Source organism: Squalius cephalus (assembly GCF_949319135.1).
Source record: "Squalius cephalus genome assembly, chromosome: 13".
NCBI classification, from domain to species: domain Eukaryota; kingdom Metazoa; phylum Chordata; class Actinopteri; order Cypriniformes; family Leuciscidae; genus Squalius; species Squalius cephalus.
Genome location: NC_137134.1, coordinates 23,369,778 through 23,391,174, shown reverse-complemented (window position 1 = coordinate 23,391,174; position 21,397 = coordinate 23,369,778). Strand labels below are relative to the sequence as shown.

General features: G+C 38.6%; 2 protein-coding genes across 3 annotated transcripts in view; one reads left to right on the top strand and one right to left on the bottom strand.

The window, feature by feature from the left end:
* The window catches only part of tmem163b (transmembrane protein 163b), a 43,885-nt gene extending 37,024 nt beyond the window's left edge, over positions 1 to 6,861 (bottom strand). Inside the window, exons 1-2 of one of the 2 annotated variants that reach the window (XM_079889555.1) lie at positions 6,353 to 6,861; positions 5,351 to 5,470 (exon numbers count right to left, since the gene is read on the bottom strand). In XM_079889555.1, coding sequence (XP_079745681.1) covers positions 5,351 to 5,470; positions 6,353 to 6,542 — 310 coding nt within the window. In that variant the 5' untranslated portion in view covers positions 6,543 to 6,861. Of the gene's footprint in view, positions 1 to 5,350; positions 5,474 to 6,352 lie in introns of both variants that reach the window. The other variant, XM_079889554.1, reaches the window with a different exon arrangement.
* A 1,745-nt stretch (positions 6,862 to 8,606) lies between these two features.
* ccnt2b (cyclin T2b) lies at positions 8,607 to 20,992 on the top strand. Its single transcript, XM_079889550.1, has 9 exons — positions 8,607 to 8,843; positions 9,473 to 9,554; positions 9,762 to 9,890; positions 12,654 to 12,714; positions 12,798 to 12,860; positions 13,849 to 13,894; positions 18,119 to 18,282; positions 18,508 to 18,578; positions 18,706 to 20,992. Exons 1-9 carry the CDS (start codon positions 8,683 to 8,685, stop codon positions 19,618 to 19,620), a joined length of 1,692 nt encoding a protein of 563 aa, XP_079745676.1. The 5' UTR covers positions 8,607 to 8,682; the 3' UTR covers positions 19,621 to 20,992.
* Positions 20,993 to 21,397: the final 405 nt, after the last annotated feature.

Below are 21,397 nucleotides of genomic sequence, written 5' to 3'. Positions count from 1 at the left end.
CTCATTTCTTCCTTCCTTCCTTGCTTTTTTTCTGTCTTCATCAGTCTCCCCACCCCCAGCCGTTAATGAAAAAAGAGCCGTCCCGCTTACACTTCAGATAGCGTAAACTCACAAGCGCTTCAGCGAAGATAGCAAGACTCAGATCGCCAGGCAGTAAACTGATCAGACACTTTATCTGAACTGATTCGAGGATAATTCGGTTAAAACCATAATCCACCAGATTTGATCTTCTCAAAACCCATACTGACCCAAATGCACGCTACCCAAACATAACGCTAATGCTCTTGAAGACTGTGTGGAAGTCGATGTGGGATTTTCGTGGCTTTTAGTGAATATTTAGTAACTATGAGTTCTCTATATGCTAGTGCACTTATAAAAAGTGGTGTTTAAATGCATGCCCTTATGTGAGGCGAATGGAAAAAATGGGTGAAACAAATCACACAGACTTACATTAAAGAGGGGCAAGTGTCATTTCTATAGATGCCTTATTGATGGTCGGATCAATAAGTTATGACAACATATGTTTTAAAGTTACTGTAACTCATCAAAATATGTTAAGCAATTTCAACTTTTTTATATAAGTTATACAAGAGTCAACTCGATATTTTAAGTCAGTTTAAGTTACAGAGTAATAATAAAGTTCAGTGAACTTAACATTTTAAGTTCTAACCTACTGGCAATGACGAGGGGGAAAACATCACAGATACTTGGGGCTGGACATGGACCAGTATAAAACCACAAACAAACAGCTTAGCAACCACCTAGAACACCCTAGCAACGGCATATACACCACCCCGAACACCCCAGGAACCACATAGCAATGCTAAAGCAGCCACCCACAACATTGTAGCATTGTGGCGGTGACTATATTGCACATGCTAACACATTAATTTCCTTCGTATATTGTGTATATAAAACTAACAGCAACACTTATTTAACTCAGCAAAGAAGTTTCACCCACTTTTTCTTGATGCATGTTCAAGACATCAATGCCTTGTCAAATCATTCCTTGACTACAGTTAACCACTGATCAAATATTTAGTTTCTCAGCATGTTCACATATCAATATTTGCTTGTAGTTTATAAGTGCAGGTTCAATGAACGAAGATCAGGAAGTGAGTGTGCTGGAGAGGAAGTGAGGCTTTCTGCCAATTTCTTTTAGAATTATGCTAAATGCTAATGCTAACACTAAACTGTGCCTCTATCACTCTGCACTCTTTATTCTCCCACAAAATTCAACTCAAATCAATATTTATGTCTGTTTATTTATTTTGTAACTATTTAGGATAAGTCAACTGCTCATCACAAAATAAAATTGGTAAACCAAATTGCTCGTTCCATAGCTAGCTGCTATGAAGCTATGGGTGTTGCTATGCTCTTGCTAATGTTTTCTAGGGTGTTGCTAGGTGGTTGCTTAATGGCTCAAGTCAAAAAGCCCTTAGCAAGCACCATGACTAAATGTAGAATAAATCTAAATATTTTGTGTTTTCACACATTAATTTACCAAAAATATTAACTCTATCTCAATCATTTTGCCCTCAGCTGTCTGCGATCATTTCCGCTAAATTGTAGCCATTACTGATAGAGGGGAGTTTAAATGACAACATCTCTCAAGCGTTGTTGCTCTGGAGTTGCTATGTGACAGAATCTTCACAGCCTGGCAACGTGAGTCCCAGAGTCCCCGTCCAACTCTGGAAGTGTAAGGTGAGTCATTTAGTTCCCGAGGGATGGAGCACCAAGTAAGAAACCATTCCTTCAAAATCATACATTAAATCCAGTGGAGGGCTTCTGTTTGCTTAAAATCAGCTGCTCCAAGATTAAACCACAAGGCCTGGAAGCGGTCTACGAAATGATTAAGCACACTTTGTGCTGAGAAAACAACAATAGTCTGCGTAACACCAAACTTGAGTATCCCAGCTTAATGATTTAAGGGAATATTCTGGGTTCAAGTTAAGCTCTATCAAAAGCATTTGTGGCATAATGCCGATTAAAACCTAAAACGTTTCTCTGATCTTTTTGGAAATGGAAGGTCAAGTTAAGTGCACTGCATTTTGGGATACAGTTTTCCAGAAAACTGCAAATGTAATCCAGGAATCCAGGAAAATTCAAAGCATACTATATAGTACAGAAATAAGGAGAGTATGCCAGTATGCGGTTGAGAACATAAGAATGGTCTCCACAGTACATTAAACTGTTTTGAAACCCCTTTAAAGTAAATTTTTGCAAGATACTGTTTTCCATTTCATGACAACTATTTTTACAGTCTCCCAGTTTTGTACCTCTGAGAATATTTTGTATTTGTAGCTGAGAATAAAGTGTGCTATGAATGTATTTGGTTGTCAAAGTTCCCGTATGTCTGTGTTTATCCTGTGCAACTTCTTTCAGTGACGATTATCAAAGTAATCTTGTAGAACAACCAGCAAGAAACTAGTCAAACCAGATCCTGTGAATCAAGCTTGTGGCACGGAACCAAACAACATACAGATGTGGGTCAGATGTGAAAAAATGTGTAAATAAATTATATATATATATATAAGTATTAAATTAATTATAAAATATGTATTATTAAAATATAATTACAGGTAATTATATAATAATATATAAAATATTTTTTTTTTATTAATATACATTTTATATTAATATTTTATATTATATAAATATATTTATATCTTAAAAAAAATATTATATATATATTTATATATATATATATATATATATATATATATATATATTTATATATAATTATGTGAATTATTAAATTATTTTACATATAAAAAAAGATACACTCTCTCACTGTCGTGTGCGCCTACGGGCCGAACGGCAGTGCAGAGTACCCGGTCCTCTTGGGGTCTCTGGGAGGGGTGCTGGAAAGTGCTACTTTCGTTCTACTGGGGGACTTCAATGCCCACGTGGGCAGCGACAGTGACACCAGGAGGGGCGTGATTGGGAGGAACGGCCCCCCTGATCTGAACCTGAGCGGTGTTCTGTTATTGGACTTCTGTGCTAGTCACAGCTTGTATATAACGAACACCATGTTCAAGCATAAGGGTGTCCATCAGTGCATGTGGCACCAGGACACCTTAGGCTGGAGGTCGATGATCGACTTTGTGGTCGTTTCATCCGACCTCCGGCCGTATGTCTTGGACACTCGGGTGAAGAGAGGGGCGGAGCTGTCAACTGATCATCACCACCTGGTGGTGAGTTGGATCCGATGGCGGGGGAGGAAGCTGGACATACTCGGCAGACCCAAGCGTACTGTCAGGGTCTGCTGGGAACGTTTGGCCGAGTCTCCTGTCAGAGAGTCTCCCACCTCCGGCGGAGCTTTGACCGGATCCCGAGGGAGGCTGGAGATATTGAGTCCGAGTGGACCATGTTCTCCACCTCCATTGTCGACGCGGCCACTCGGAGCTGTGGCCGTAAGGTCTCCGCTGCCTGTCGACGCGGCAATCCCCGATGGTGGACACCGGAAGTAAGGGATGCGTCAAGCTGAAGAAGGAGTCCTATCGGGCCTGGCTGGCTTGTGGGACTCCTGAGGCAGCTGACGGGTACCGGCAGCTCAAGCGGACTGCAGCCCGGGTGGTTGTGGAGGCAAAAAATCGGGCCTGGGAGGAGGTCGGTGCGGCCATGGAGAAGGACTACCGGTTGGCCTCGAAGAGATTCTGGCAAACCCTCCGGAGTCTCAGGAGAGGGAAATGGTGTCCTACCAACACTGTTTACAGTGGAGGTGGGCAGCTGTTGACCTCAACTGGGGATGTCGTCGGATGGTGGAAGGAACACTTCGAGGATCTCCTCAATCCCACCAACACGTCTTCCATTGAGGAAGCAGAGGCTGAGGGCTCGGAGGTGGACTCGTCCATCACCCAAGCTGAAGTCACCGAGGTAGTCAAGAAGCTCCTCAGTGGCAAGGCACCGGGGGTGGATGAGATCCGCCCTGAGTACCTCAAGTCTCTGGATGTTGTGGGGCTGTCTTGGCTGACACGCCTCTGCAGCATCGCGTGGCGGTCGGGGACAGTACCTTTGGACTGGCAGACCGGGGTGGTGGTCCCTCTTTTTAAGAAGGGGGACCGGAGGGTGTGCTCCAACTATAGGGGGATCACACTTCTCAGCCTCCCCGGGAAAGTCTATGCCAGGGTACTGGAGAGGAGAATCCGGCCGATAGTAGAACCTCAGATTCAGGAGGAACAGTGCGGTTTTCGTCCTGGTCGCGGAACACTGGACCAGCTCTATACCCTCTACAGGGTGCTGGAGGGTTCATGGGAGTTTGCCCAACCAGTCCACATGTGCTTTGTGGATTTGGAGAAGGCATTCGACTGTGTCCCTCACGGCGTCCTGTGGAGGGTGCTCTGGGAGTATGGGGTCCAGGGCCCTTTGCTAAGGGCTGTCCGGTCCCTGTACGACCGGAGCAGGAGCTTGGTTCGCATTGCCGGCAGTAACTAAGACTTGTTCCCGGTGCATGTTGGACTCCGACAGGGCTGCCCTTTGTCACCGGTTCTGTTCATAATTTTTATGGACAGAATTTCTAGGTGCAGCCAGGGGCCGGAGGGTGTCAGGTTTGGGGACCACAAGATTTCGTCTCTGCTTTTTGCGGATGACGTTGTCATGCTGGCCCCATCAGACCAGGACCTTCAGCGTGCACTGGGACGGTTTGTATCCGAGTGTGGCTTGCCCACTTCAGTTTGGTGGAGAGTTCCTGCCTCAAGTGGAGGAGTTCAAGTATCTTGAGGTCTTGTTCACAAGTGAGGGAAGGATGGAACGGGAGATTGACAGACTGATCGGTGCAGCTTCTGCAGTAATGCGGTCGATGTTCCGGTCTGCCGTGGTGAATAAGGAGCTGAGCTGCAAGGCGAAGCTCTTGATTTACCGGTCAATTCTCCTGGGAGGAGACTCCGGGGAAGACCCAGAACATGCTGGAGGGATTATATCTCCCGGCTGGCCTGGGAACACCTTGGTGTCCCCCCGGAAGAGCTGGAGGAAGTTTCTGGGGAGAGGGAAGTCTGGGCATCTCTGCTTAGACTGCTGCCCCCGCGACCCGGTCCCGGATAAGTAGAAGAAGATGGGATGGGATGGGAAAAAAGATACAGTATATATATATATGTATATATATATATATATATACATATGGAATTAAATAATTTAGGTATTATATAAATGATTATTCTACGCTCTATGTAAAAAAAACAACTATTAAAATACAGCCACAGAAACTATTCTGAACTCGTCCTTTAAAACTACATCACAGTCCTAAAAGACAAAATAATTAAGAGCTCATCTTCAAAACAGGATATGACATCATACAGGTCTGTATCATCAAGGGGTCCATGATGCTCTAGATGAAGGGTCAGATACTCACTGAACGCAGCGATGGCTAAGATCATCGTCACCACAATGGAGACCCACGATACCCATAATGCCTTTTTTCTGTAACTCTGAGCCTCGTGGGGTTTCAGACGCATACTGCTCTCCAGAAGACCTGCTGAGGGACAGCGCTCGGTTAGATTACGCCATCTTTCCTCACATCTAAACACATACTACATGTGTCTCAGTGGAATTGAATGCCATTTATTCTGAAATAAGTCCATAAAGTGTATGAAACAGACTTGTCACAAAAGATTTGAGTCAAAAGTCCAATTATATAAATGCTTGTTTTCTTTACCAGAGTGTTTCTGTATTTTGATTTAAAGTCAGCATTATGTGCCCTCCTTAGCAACCTGTCACTCACATGAAATCCACCAATAGCAAACCACAACCATCCAATCAATTCCCCATGGACAAAATCAAGTCCCACCCACATTTAATTTTTCAATCGCAACTTCCATTTCATGCCGACTTTAAAGCATAATTCGAAAATATCTGTTTTGTGAATTTTGTTCTCCAAATTATGACAAGTGACAATTTGACACGTAAGCACAGTAAAATCACAGAAGAATTCATTCAGAAAAGAATCAGCTATGTAATGAATGAATCTGTATTCACAGAATATGTTCGGGGCAAGTTGTCACACGTTTAATATGCTGTAACTTTAAACAATGAATTAATTACACGTTATGCAAAACAATAGTTAGATTTGTTTTATTATATATATATATTTTTTTTTTTAAATCTGAGGTCAAATATTTATTTTTTATATATACTGTATAATGTAGGCTAATATTTTTTTTAGGCATTGACTAGTCTATAAATGTAATATGTTGTGGAAAATGCTTTATTTAATATAATTTTGTAGTCAAGACTTTAATGTTTGTGTACAGAACCTGACTTTTAAAAAAAACAACCCTTGCCCCGTGCTCCGCTTTACATGTATTTTTCAATGCAAATAAACTCTATTAAAAGTATTTAAACCCGAACTCCGTACCGTTGTCATCTGGCTCTCCTATTTTCATCTGCTGCTCCATGTTGAAAGTGTCTGCTTGGTTCGAATGGTGTCCGTTTGCAGGAATCGATCCTGGATCCACTACGGCTGGATCCGGAACAGAAGCAGGAGCACCTGGACCGGGGTCTACAGGACCGGCAGTGGGGTCAGCAGCTGAGGAAGGGTCCGTCATGATGACTCGGTCCCGGGTTCAAATGGTCAGAAGCATCCGAAGAATGTGACACCTGGTCGCGAGCGGAGGAGATGCGCACTGCTGGAGAACCTCAGCGCATCATTCGCTCGAGCGCGAGCGCGCACGCACACACACTCTAATTAAAAACACACACGTGTGAAGCACCGCGTGCACTTTACAAACAAAGCTTGCTCTTCAAAATAAGTCAAAAGTATTATTAAATAAAAGTAGTGGGAATTTAGAGAATCCGTCTGGGAGCTCTGGTGTCGTGTGACAAAACAAACATCTGTGTGCATATTAAACAAACACCTCACACTTCAACTCATACAGAAACCACTTAATGGAATACATCTGAAGGAATACATGGAAAGAAAATAAATGTGAGGGGAAAAAAGAAAGGAAAAGGCTAGTTAATTTTGGCACAATATTATTACGATTAGCCTATAAAAAATTGTTGGGGTAACAGTTCATCAACCTTATACATTGGGATGGATTTTATTTGGCAAAAATAGATAGGATAGATAGATAGATAGATAGATAGATAGATAGATAGATAGATAGATAGATAGATAGATAGATAGATAGATAGATAGATAGATAGATAGATAGATTTTAAATGAAAGTAATTACAATTCAAATCAATTCAGTAGCGGGGCTTTAGCGACATCTTGTGTGACAAACTCATTATTGCAGTTTACGAAACTAAAACAGGTCTGTCAATTTACACATCTAGAATAAAAGCGAAATTACTCTTGAGTGTCATGTTAATAATATTAATATAAGATAATGTAACATTGGTTACGGAAAAGTTGTTTCAAAGAAATGTGTAATACATTTCTTTGAAACAACTTTTCCGACCAAAATGTCCAACCTTTTCCGACTTTCAAAATGTAACCCCTAAAATCATCAACCAAAATCGGACGTTACTACTTTCTACTCAAGGACCTTGACAGAAATGTAGTGGAGTAAAAAGTATGATATTTGTCTTGTAGTGAAGTTGAAGTAAAAAGTTTCCAGAAAAAATAATACTTTACTAAAAGTAAAGTACAGATACTCAAAAAGTGTACTTAAGTACAGTACTCAAGTAAATGTACTTTCTTACTGTCCACCTCTGCATTTTATTTAAACAAACTTTTAACTATAAGATGCGATTAATCATTTGATTAATGTTATTATTATATGTATAGCCTATATATTATTATAATATGTAGGCCTGAATTCAATGAGGGCATTTAAGTAGCTTTTTTAAAGGTGCAGTATGCAAGATTTACAGGTAGTGTTTGAAATGGGTACTGCAGTTCAAATTCAAAATATTAGAGAGGGTTGTTTCTTCCGCCCCCTCCTCCTCAGACTCGACGCTCACACGGGTTTCCAGATTGAGGACACGCAACAAGAGCGAGCACAATTAACAATGGAAGGTGAGGAGATATACACACATGTAAGTTGATTTATCCGTGTTTTAATATGCTCCCGTTCATAGAGATTTAGATGGATACCGAGGCTTTTTAGGTCGGGTAAAATCTGCGATCTCTGACCTAGTTTGCTGGCTTCCATAGCTGCAATACGCTGTTTTCCGCCAACCTGTTGCCAGTTGGCGGTATAGCGAAATACTATTGGGTAAATTGGCAGTGGGCGGAGTCACACAGACCCAAACAAAAACAGACATTCCAACACAGAACGCACATTTCAAAGACAAAAAAACAACAAAAAAAACAAACTTGCTGTAACATTGTTTTTCAGAGAAACAAGTATGTGAACAAGCAAGTTTCCTAAATCTCAAACATATTATGGTATGTTTATGCTTTACGGCAAAAAAGTTACATACACCACAGCTCTTTAAAAAAAAACAAAAAAACATTACTGGTGTGTATCTTGAGATAAAAGTCTTGAGACTTTTTTTTTTTTTTTTTTTGATGCTGATATGTCGTTGCTTTCGGTTAAAAAACATGGATTTTAGTCTAGGATTAAGTATTGTGTCTGTGAAACCGGGGGAAAGAGTTGTCGACCCCCATCTTGAACGCTACGCTTAATATGTCACGTACCCTACCGCCTCCATCCAGCTCATGTCGCTGCAGCGCTCGCCCTCGCGCCCAGTGACGTCACGGTGATGTAGAGCGCAGTGCGGGCGGAAGCGGGTGGGATGATGGCGGCGGTGCAGCGGGGCTCCAGCAAATGGCTCTTTACCCGAGAACAGTTCGAAAACACGCCGTCCCGCCGCTGCGGAGTCGAGCCCGACCGCGAGCTCTCATACCGACAGCAAGCCGCCAACCTAATTCAGGATATGGGACAGCGGTTAAACGTGTATCCTTCTCTAAAACAGCAGCGCTGTGACTGAGTTAGCCGTTAGCATATTAGCACGCTGCCGCTTTTGATCAGGTGAAAAATGTGCCGGCTAAAATACGATGTTTTACGCGTTAAAATTCACGCAAGACACCGTATTTCTTTACAGTTCGCCTTTTAAATGCATAATAAAGTGTATTTTGGGGTATCACATGAGTTGGTGTGTGAAACAGACGTGTGTGAATGACAGGAAGGTGATTCAGTGTCTTTATGCTTGACCTAAACCGTATTTCTGGATAAATATAATTTTGACCTAATTTAATCAGATTTTTACTCTCATAATGAGGTTGTTTGGTGTGTTTTATGGGTTTAAGAGTGATTGAGAGTTAACTATGTAAAGGCTAAACAAGATATGTTTTCATTGCGTGTTGTCTTATGTAAGTATGCTATTTAATGTATTTTCCCTTTTAATATAGTTTATTATTCGTTTTTTTCACATTTATTAGTGTAAATTGGCACTATGAGCTGTTTTAGTTTGGTTTTGAGTGTTCGTTTTGAAAGTTATTTTTTATTAGTATAAAATTGTTCTATATTATTTTGCATATAGTAGGTTATTTTGTAGTGTTTTCTTCCTTGATGAAACTGTGCAGATCCCAGCTTACAATCAACACATCAATCGTCTATATGCACCGATTTTACATGCTTAATTCCTTTACGAAATTCCATAGAAATGTGAGTATGCTTTTCTTTTTTTATTGATTATGATTTGATCACTCTAAATTTTTATATTTATTTCTGTTTGTTGACCTGCATATGCACAATATTTTTAGGATTTCACAGGAATTGAATTGGCAGCACTGGTGCGATTCGTAACCTGATTGTTTTCTGATTTTTGTAATATTTTGAAAGGTCCATTCATTGTTTGCTCTCTTCCATCAGATCATCTCTCCCACCGCTCTGTTTCTGGCTGCTAAAGTGGAGGAGCAACCCAGGAAACTTGAACATGTTATTAAAGTAGCACATGCTTGCCTGAACCCTCAAGACCCTCCGCTGGACACCAAGAGCAATGTGAGTGTGAGGCTTGTGGGTAATGTAGTTTCTCGCTATACTTTATTCTAGGACTGGGCGATTAGGCCAAAAAAATTATCGTGATATAATATTTTCATTGCAGTTGATATAGATAATTATCACGATACCTGTCAAATATTTTTCTTTCAATTTGTAGAAACCAGACAGTTAATTGTAGTTTTAATCTACTCTTTATTGTCAGAACATGACATTTCACAAATCTGAGGTAGAATATTTACAACTTTTCATAATTTTTTCCTTAAAGGGGCTAAATGCAACTTTTCCCCCCAAAATAAACGTAACAATAGCCTTTTTATTTGACCATGTATGACTCAAACATCTCCTGATGAGCATACTGACACCTTGTCAGCTCACAGTGGGTGCACCTATAAGCCTGTATCCTATTTTTCCTATTTTCTGTCGGGTCGGATTTTTCGTGCGCTGTCTGCGGATGTGACGTCAAGCGCATTCATGTTAAACGTTTCAGATCACTCTGCCACCACCGCTAGTCAGCAAACAAACTTAGTTTCTCAAACAATATATGTATTTGACTGTTCTTACCTCTGTAAACATAATGTAGACTTCTTTGCAGCGGATGACTTGTGAAGTGTGCACGTACGAGAGCGAGCAGAAAGGAAGAGCAGTTCCGTTTTTTGGCCACAGGTGTCAGTCGCGAGTTTAAATTTCAGAAAAACGCATATAGCCCCTTTAACAAAAGAAATTTGTTTTGCCAGACTTTGATGCGTATCTTCGGCACAGTTTGCAGTACAGGCCATAATATTAAGATTTTGTTTTGTCTCTTTGAAATTCTCATTTGACAGTAGCTTGAGTTAAGATGCCAATGTAAATTTGTTCATTAACAAAAATGGTAACGTGTAAAAATTTAAACAACCTCATAGGGTAAAATTATATATATTTTGTTTCAGTTAGGACTTTACTTTTGTTCAAATTAACCATTGGTCATCCATAGTATCATAAATTTAGATCATGATTATCATAGGTAGAACCACACGTATAACTAGAGGTCGACCGCTATGGGTTTTCCTCTGGCCGATGCCGATATTTAGAAACCAGGGCGGCCGATATATGATGCCGATTTTTTTTGGGTCGATATGTTTGGCTAATTTTCCTTTTTTTTACCCCCTTCATCTCATAAAATCTAACAGTTAATAAGAAGTTATACAGAAAATCGCTCGTTCATGGAAATCTGTTAAATTTAGCGGAAATTCACTCCTGACAGCAAAATGGAAATATTTGCATGAGTTTCTAACATTTACAGATGAAGAATATACCTGTGAAATACGGCTCTAGTGTGAATATGTCCATTTATGCTCAGGAAGACATGAAAGAGTACACTATTTGCATGCTAATCTTGGATGTGTGTTGAGTACCAAAACTGAGAGATGCAGGTACTTTCCAGTGTATGTGCGCTTCAATATTTAAATAGGCAAGGCTTAAAAACACAATCAATCGGTCAACCTCTACATATTACACCTCACTACCATGGTAAAATGTAGCTATATGGTTTCTATGGTATTTGTTATGAAGAACAGTAGCCTTTAAATTCTTTACTATAAATACATATGTACAATGTGGGCCGGCCAGTTAGTGTTACTACAGTAAATCCATGGTAAATGATGGTGATTTGTAGATTGAAAAGCCTTCTTACTGGATTGCTTGGCACAATGTTTCTCATGTTTGTCAGCACGGTTTTATCTAGCTATTAAACTAGTCTAAATCTCTGAGACATTCGTGTTCTTCGCTGAATTCAAGCACTTCTCACTGGATTTCACAGCCCAGTTTAGTGGTCACTTGACAGTAAACGTATCTGCTATCTAAGCTCACGCTGCAGTTTAAACTTTGAGGCGAATGGATAAATGGCCTGTCACGGCGGTTCAAATGAGTAGCGCTGTTTCGCTCAACTTATGCCGCATAAACATTATAGTGTTGTCACAATACTGGAATTTCCAACTTCTATACGCTATCTTGAAAAATATTGACATTTAATACCATTTTTGAGACCACGAGGAAAACTGCCATGTAAACCACATACAGATAATTGATAATTTTGTTGTAATAGCTTACACAGCACAGGCAGGCTTTATTTGAATAGTTGAACTACATTTACATTAAGAACAAATAGAATACAATAGAGACAAATGAAATAAACATGGCTTTAAGTTTTTCAGGTGGGTCTAACAGTAGTATTCAGGTATGAAATACTACAGAAATTAAAGTAATCGAATGTAAAATAACACTGGATAGTCTTCATTGTAGAAATTAAATACAGATTAATGCTTACATTAAAGTTACAAAAGTTATTCAGTCAAGAGCAGCAAGTGATTTTCTCTTTGTCTTGTTCTCTGATTAACATGACAGACATCAGCAGGTTTATTAGGCTGCTGTCACTTTAAGAGCTTAAGCACAGATCCAATATACTGTTACACAAATGCGGTTTTTCTATTTACGTTCCAAAACTGTCTGTATTTACCTGAATACTTGTCAAGATGGGCATTTTGACATAATTTTGTATGTATTTGACCGTTTAAGCGCAACAAGCCACGAAAAAGTAGTCAATTTGGTACTCTCGAGCTGTTTGACAGGCAGCTTTATGAGAGATCAGTGGTGATTATCATTCGCATTTCATCACCCAGCCCTATAATACATTACACAACATGATGTAAATTGCACATAAATGGTATGAATGTTAAATGATGTATATTATTTGGTTAGTTTTTGATGTTTTGCCATGTTGAACTGCAGATGTACCTCCAGCAGGCCCAAGAGCTGGTGCTGTTGGAAACCATAGTGCTGCAGACACTCGGTAAGTGGCGATCTGTTAATGAAAGTGTCTTGTTGCCTGATGGTGAACACATGAGTCCTGTCTAACCGGTGGTTTTGTTTCAGGGTTTGAGATAACTATAGAGCATCCACACACAGATGTGGTGAGATGTTCCCAGCTAGTGCGAGGTAGATGCTTCCAGTCTTTCTTCATCTTTCTCTCTTTTCTTTTTACTGGCTCACTTATTGAAACTCACAACTTCGTTCTGCCTTTTTGGCTTTGCATTGTAGATGTACGATGATGCTGTTAGCTGGGCTTCCATTCATGTATTTTTTCTGACTTTTATTCATTATTATTATTTTACTCTTAGAAGTGCTGTATGGGAACCCCAAAATGTGCTTTTTTTATTTTAGTTCATTGAATTTAAATGCTTTTTTTTATTTATTCTGTAACATAATGCATAAACTACAGTGGAAGCATATTTACTCAATATAGGCCTATTCCTAAAAAAGTCATTTGACTTCAACTTTAGACTAAGTAATTTTACATTTAAACCACAAATTTCCCTGTAAGTGACAATTTTGCATTTCAGTAAATGAGTCATACAAAATTTTTTTAAAATAAAACAATAAAATATTATTTAATAATAATAGTTCTGCAAGGATGCATTCAGTTTATCAAAAGTGACTGTACAGAAATGAATAAATGTTACAAAAGATTTATTTCAAATAAATGCTGTTCTTTTGAACATTACATTCATCAAATAATTCTGAAATGTATCAGTTTCTACAAAAATACGAAGCTGCACAACTGTTGTCAACATTAATAATAAGAACTGTTAACTGAGCATCAAATCCTCATATTAGAATGATTCAGCTTTGCATCACAGGAATAAATTCAATTTTAAAATAGATTAAAACAGAAAACAGGCATTTAAAATGTTTTACTGTAATTTTGATCAAATAAATGCAGACTTGAGCAGAAGAGACTATTATATTATAATTTTTTTTTTTAATGCTAAACACTTCAGATACCTTTTTGTTGGACTAAACCGAATTAATATAATGGTTCATGGTGTAATTCTGAGTTTAGAAAGGCAAAACATGCTTGAAGAGTCACTGTGTACATTTGACTGGATTGTATCTGACGGGACGTCTTTTCTGTCTTTCCCCTCAGCGAGCAAGGACTTGGCCCAGACCTCCTATTTCATGGCTACCAACAGGTTGTTACCCTGACCCCTATTTGTTGCACTGCCATGGCACCCTATGACTTCCTATTAGGCAGGGTTCTCCTTCATGTGTCCAACGCTCTCTCGCGCCTGGGCGAAGCGATTGTCTGCCCAGCCCGGCGCAGTGCGGTGTAATGTACGGAGGGCTTGCTGTTGGCACAGAAGGTTGAATACACAGCCTGGAGTGTAGAGGTGCTAATAGAGATATCTTGATTGAGTGCATAGGTCAATAACTCAATTGGTAGCCTGAATATCAGCTCAGAGTTCAAAGGTGTAAACTTAGAGATTGTCACGGTAAGTACCAATGACCGCATTTCTTTTTCATGTTTATTTTTTGCTCGAAGCTGTATTATTATTATTATTATTTTAAAAATAATTGTATATATCTTAAATATAAAAAAATAAGCATAGAGATTCTATTTTTATTCAGGATGATACATCACAATACCAACTATACAGTATTTTTAGGGATGTCCCGATCCGATCCACGTCATCGGTATCGAGCCGATACTGGCCCAGAGCGCTAGATTGGATATCGGAGGGGAGAAAAAAATATGATCCGATACCTATTAGGGGTGGAACGGTACATGTATTCGTATTGAACTGAAACGGTACGTGCGTCACGGTTCGGTGCGTGGACTTACACGGAGAATACACGGTATAAAAATAAATAAAACTCACGTACACATTAATTAATGTAATGCGGAACTACTGTTAGATACGCGCATAGATGTATGCGGGTTCTTTAGGGACACCTAATCTGTAGCCCCGCCTTAGCTCTGAACGCGCGTCTATTTCGCTTCAAACGCTCGCTTTATATGCGTGTCCTATTCGCTTTGGACGCGCGAATGGATTCAAAATGTTCAAGCGTTGAACTAGACGCGAATTTGACGCTCTATTCGCGTTTGGTGTGAACGCAGCATAATGAACAGGCTGCGATGTCAAGATTGCAATGCTGGAATGTGTGTGTGTGTGTGTGTCAGAGAGAGAGAGGCGCGGGCGTGATCGAACAGTGGAAACATAAAAACATACTCCGTCATTTTGTTCATACAGGACATCATTAAAACTGCAAAGTGTTTAGCCTACTTATATTTGTGTAAAACACAACATTGTGCTTTTGTCAAACTGTAAACTCTTGTCAAACGGTAACCTGCAACTGTCACCCAACCAAAATCTCACACACACACACACACTGTTTAAAAGCAAAAATTAATCTCATCTTTTGAACATTCATCATATTGCATTGGTTTTCTTGTCCTAAAACAGAGCGCTAATCTGTTTATTTTGAAGTTACACATTCTACATTGATTAAAAAAGAAAATCAAATGTGTTTTTAATGGTAGTATTATTTTATACAGAAATAAATTATTTATAATACAGATGAGAATAAAGTTAATTAAATTAAGGAAACAAATATATTGATCTGAAATATAGCAAATTAATTTTAAATTCATTCAGGTACAATTACCAAACATATCTCAGGGTCTTTTTAATAAAGGGTGGCAGTCTTTCATTATCAACTGTTGTTGTGGACTATATACTGGAGAAGTATTTGTTCTCCATTTGAGAGAGATGTTTTTATGTGGCTAATTGAGCAAAGTGCTTCCATATATTTTATTATTATTAGTGTTAGTTCAAGAATAAAATAAAAATATCGGATTGATATCGGTATCGGCAAATAGCCAAAGCTGCGGCATCGGTATCGGAAGTGAAAAAGTGGTATCGGGACATCCCTAGTATTTTTTTTTTAAGTTTTTTTTTTAATGCAAATTTTGACATTGAATTTATATAATAATTCTGCTTAAGTCATTTAGAATTGATCTACAAATACATATTATTTAATTTATTTATGGTTTGTGAACTATTTAGTTACAATATGTCTTGTTGGTTTTAAGCACCGTTAATGAATTCACTTTAAAACTTAATTTCTTCTGTATTGTAATTACTTCCAATGCTTTTTGTCCTTATAGCAACTTAATTTAGGGAAGATCCCTATTGCACTCTAGCTACATCCGGCACATTATTATTTTAAATTCGGAAGGCCGAAATTAGATTTTAATTTCTAATTGTCGGAAGGCCAAAGCATAGAGAAAAAGATGTGTTATTAAATGTATCTGAATTAGTGTAGCCTCGGCTCCCTTTTTGAGATCCAACATTTTTGGTGGTGTAAACAATTTATTCTGAAGCAATATTCTCATCAGTGTTCTTTCAGCATTTACATACTTAAATCTGCATATTTTTTTATATTCACCTCAGGGTGTTATTTACCTTTATTAAGGCCTTTTTTAGCCTTATTAAATGTCATCTTTCATGCCAAATTCTTACATTTGATCAATAAATTCAATTATAATAAGATACTGTAGGGCTGTTACCAGTCAAATTAAATATTTCACACTGCAAAATTACAACTGCAATAAATATTATGAGATTAACTGTCACCCCCCTTTTTGAGAATAGACGTGAAAATGCACTACCCAGACTTAAATGGTTGTAATTCAAGATTGCTTTGGAATATACAGTTATGTTTGGTCTTGTTTTAAAGAAGGTACTTAGCAGATTATCGCTGAAGTGAAATGAAAGTATGAAAAAGCTATGGCAGTATAAATTTACTGTAAATCAAATGTACTGTACTAAATGCTTTTTATTTGATATAAAATCTATATTTTACTAAATATTTACTCTAAAGTTACTATAAAATCAAAGCCATTTATCTAACCACGTTGTGTTCCAAATTTGAAGTTGATATCACGAAATTGAAGTTCCTGAGATTTATAGGTGCTGTACCCATAATAGCCACCAGGGGTCAGAGGGGCCCTGTAACAAATTAATACATTTCTGTCAAAATATCACTTCTATCACAAAATAGGGACCTTGAGACTCAGACCTTTCTGACAATGTGTTTTATCAAGATCAGAAAAGGTTTTGATTATGAAGTAGTTAAAATCAATGTTGTAATATGAAACCTGACACCTTCCACTAGGGGAGGAGCCCGTTAAAATAATTTAAAGTACTGTTTCCATGGTAACACAACATACAATTTAAAAATTGTTTTCATTGGATGAATTTCGAATTCGTAATTTTTCGAATGATACATCGTTTATGATGATTACTAAAATATGTGATGCACTAAAAAGAGTACGCAAAATACGATTATTGTTTTAAACTAAACGGCCCTCTTGGTCGTGTAATGTTACTTAACTATATGATATATGTAATAAATAAATAAAAAATCAACATTTAGATTTTTTACCTCAGTATATTTCTTTTATGAGTTTCTTTATGTGTGCTGTTACACTCATTTGTTTCGATTACTCCAGGAAAGTGAGAGACAAAGAGCCTCAGCGAGCCTCAACAGCGCGTCTTTTGTTACCAGAAATACACTATTATCAATTCGGGGATAATTGCATTTCAATGCCTCCCTATTTATTTTTTGTCACTGAAGTTTTAATTAATTTGTCCTGTCCGGCAAGTCAAATTCTTTCACTTGCCCCTTCAAAAAATTCACTTTTCCCGGATAAGTGTTAATGTTGAGCCCTGCGAGTCTTTAGCCATTTTTAAGAAACTGTTAAAGATGCATCTTTTCCGCCAACACGTGACCCATTAATATTAACACATACTATTCTATTATATATCGTTTTTTTTTTGTTTTGTTTTTAATTAACTTGCTTTGTGTACTGTGCTAGACTATCTGGGACTACTCACAGCTCTTGTATATTGTTGCCCTATTGTTGGTTGAACTGCGTCTATTTTTCTCATTTGTAAGTCGCTTGGATAAAAGCGTCTGCTAAATGATTTAATGTGACTAAAAGATCATTCAAGCCAGTCAGGTGACTTTGAGCTGGTTTGGTCATTAAAGCAAGAAGTTGAGTTGCTTTGTCGTTGCTGGCATCATGCTCTACCACAGTTGAGTGTTGTGCAGTTGATGCCACACTAAGTTAATTAAGTTATATTTTTTTGCTGACTGAATCTGTTTCATGCATTACATACATTTTGTTTTACAGCCGACCAGACAAACAGCATTCTAGCAAACATGCATCCGACTGGACTATGATCAGCTTTGACATGAAATAATCCTGATTATTATGATGAACTAAGAAGAATGGAAATGAACCAAAGGAGTTTATTGAATTAGGTTCCTAGGGAAGCGTTTCTCATGTCCTCTGTTTGTAATGGAGTGTTTTCTGTGTCTCTTCTCTTTTCTTCTCTCTCTTCTCTCAGTCTGCACCTGACCACCTTCTGCCTGCAGCATAAACCCACAGTGGTGGCGTGTGTCTGTATTCACCTGGCCTGCAAGTGGTCCAACTGGGAGATTCCCGTTTCTTCAGATGGGAAACACTGGTGGGAATATGTGGACCGGACCGTGACTCTGCAGTTGCTTGACGGTCAGTCAAACACAACTTGGCGTAGTAGATACTTAATTTAGTTCTTTCAAATATTTTGTGAATTGTTAAAATACTAGTTGTTTATGAATACAAAAATGTATATATTTACATATTTAAAAATAATTGCTGCATTTAGCATAGGTTTTTATATATTAGGTTTGTCTCTTGATTTTGTAGAGATATGGCTCTAAATAAAATAATCTGAATCTGAATCTGATTTTGTAGACCTGACTCACGAGTTTCTACAGATCCTGGAAAAAACACCAAGCAGATTAAAAAGAATCCGAAACTGGCGGGTATGGACAAATCCTTAGCTAAGCCAGAAACCTACAGCTACAAACCAAAAATATAACCAATCAGTATAGATGCAAACGGTAAAGTATTGGACAGATTAAGCTTTATCTATTTTTGTTCTCGTTTTAGGCCACGCAAGCTGCCAAGAAACCAAAACTCGACAACCAATCAATAGACAGTTCCTTCCTGAGCCAGGAAACCTCATTGATGGGAAGCATGTGTGACATCAGAGGGGGCATGTATTCAGAACCATCCACCTCTTTCCCATTGGATGGGGCATCGATGTCACTCAACGGCCTGTCGGACTTGCAGAGTTCCGCTTTCAGCTTTCCTGCACAGATTTCCCAGAGCGCCGATGCTTTTCTTGCGCTCCAGGGGGCGCCGACAAGCAAACACGGACATGGCTCGGCAACTCTCGCCCCTCAGAAACTCACTCTAGAGAAATACCGTGAAAAGCATGCAGCCGAATTAGAGCATCGACGCAGACACGAAGAGGAGGAAAGCGACCAGCATCGAAAGCACGGACATTTGTCGTCCGAACCGTCTACGTCAATCAGGGTGAAGTATTCCCAACAGCAGGTACAAGAGCGAGCGCCGAAGAGCGGGTCGCTCAAACGACGCCACCCTTCCTCGTCAGAGAACGGCTCCTCTAGTCAAGAAGAGCTGAAAATGAAGATCAAGGTTTCGTCAGAGAGTAGCGGCAGTGGTAAGAGCCGACACAGTCCGCGCTCCAGCCGCGAGAAACACCGCGAACATTCGTCGCACAAAGCACCGAGACACGACTCCTCACACTCACACGGTAGCCACCACCACCATCACCACCATTCATCCAAATCTCACCGATCTTCCAAGAGCCACTCCTCCTCTGCCTCCGTCTCTGCCAATCAACCGATAGGCCACGCCCATTTGGCGAAGATTGACAGGAGGCTGGGGGAGGGGCAGAGTTCTGAGCCTAATGCTGCTTTAATAAATAACGGTCCACACATGGATTATGAAGACACTTTTAATATGCTTGATTCCCTATTAAATGCGCACAACTTCTAAACTAGCGGAAAAAAATCTAACATTTTACACAAAACCTCAAAAAAACGTGCGATTTTTCATTCTTGAGCTAATTTTATGCAAGAATCACTCGTCCGTGACATGTCATAGTCTCTCTTCGATTAAATCATGTTTTATCACTGAATTTAAAGGAAAAAAACTACAAGTGAAGGTTGTAATGGCGTTTTAGTGTAAACGTGTAAACAACAATTGTGAATTTACGATTTTAAAACTTTCTTAGAGTCGTAGAGCTTGCTAAAGAGAGATTGCAAAATGCCTCTGGTAATTTTAAGTTGTTTTAGTTGGAAAACCGCGATGTGATGTGAAAATGTATGTGTTCTTACTTCATGCTTGATTCACGATGGTCGTTTTGTTTTTCATTAATCAAAGGGATGAAAATAGAAATGTGTGGCTGTTTACAAAAGGAAGGTGCAGATATCTGTTCACTGTTATTTGTATCGCTATATCCATGTATATATATATTTCACGAATGCTCAGGTTTGGAGGTTATTCAAGGTGAAAAACGTCAGTCGAAACATGACTTCGAAAATTATAGCTGAAATTTCACAAAAATGCCTGTACACAGATTCCATTATAATGCTTTCCATATATTGTAAATTTAATGTACTGTAAGTTATCTATTTTATGTTATTCTCTGTTAGAAAGCTGAACCGATGACATCATCGTGCCCAGGGCTGTCTAATAATTTTGAGGACGTTTTGCTTGAAATTACTTTTTTTTCTTTTTCTTTTTTACCCTTTTACAGTAGTGGAAAGCAAAACGCCTTTTTCGGCAAGAAGAAAGTGGATGTTTTTGTTTTTTTGTGTGCCAGATTTGAACTGTCAAGATCGCATCCCAGAATTCTCAGCCGATCGGTTCATTGCGGTGTACGTCGAGCCTTAAAACTGTACGATAGAGATTTTAGCTGCCTGTGTGTATCAGTCCCACTTTCTATGATCTCAGTATTTAAGATTTGATTTCTGTTCCCGTCTTCTCCCCTCATTGGCTGCTGCTTCTGATTGGTTAACAAGTGGGCTGCCATTGAAATCAACCAACTGTCAACTTCACGTTCTCTGTCCGATGCCCTTAAAACAGCTTTGGGACCGTTTTGAAGGATTTTGATGAGGATAAAGAGGACACTTTTGCTCTAGATGTGGCCTAGACTCCTGTTGTGCTGTTATAACCTCCTTTCACCAGATACCAAAGGTTTGTGCCTCAGTGTTTGCCCACCGTTGGAACTGTATGAAACTCTTAGGTTTCCATCTTTTTATTTTATTTTATTTGGAATGCCACAGTTCTTATTATAGTATTAGATATGAGTCTGTATGGATGATGTTTTGGATTGTCTAATAAACATCCAAGAAAATTGCATATTAAAATGTGTTGTCTTTATTTATTTTTTTTAATTGAATGGGTATTTAAGTTTTATTAAAAAAAAATTTTTTAATATAAATTTAAAAAATATATATTTTCTTTAATTGGTGTTTGAGTAGGCCAGTGTTGTTGATAATAGGCAAGGCAAGTTTATTTATATAGCACATTTCATACACTATGGCAATTCAAAGTGCTTTACAGAAAGGAATTAAAATAATCACAAAATAAAAGCAAGGAAAATTAAAACAGTTATTAAAGATATTAAAAGAGATATATGATAGTTATAAAATTAATTAAGAGTAAAAAGATGATACATAGATAAACTTCTTTCAGATGATATTTTAAACTTGGTTAACTAAAGACACTAAACTTATTTTGTACTTAACAGTTTTCCATCTTTGTGATG

Bases quoted from the DNA above. Each gene is read 5' to 3' on its own strand.
- ccnt2b (XM_079889550.1), top strand. From the start codon at position 8,683: ATGATGGCGGCGGTGCAGCGGGGCTCCAGCAAATGGCTCTTTACCCGA. The intron at 9,555-9,761 runs GTGAGTATGCTT...CTCTTCCATCAG, and splicing joins TTACGAAATTCCATAGAAAT to ATCATCTCTCCCACCGCTCT. The intron at 18,579-18,705 runs GTATGGACAAAT...TTCTCGTTTTAG, and splicing joins AAAGAATCCGAAACTGGCGG to GCCACGCAAGCTGCCAAGAA.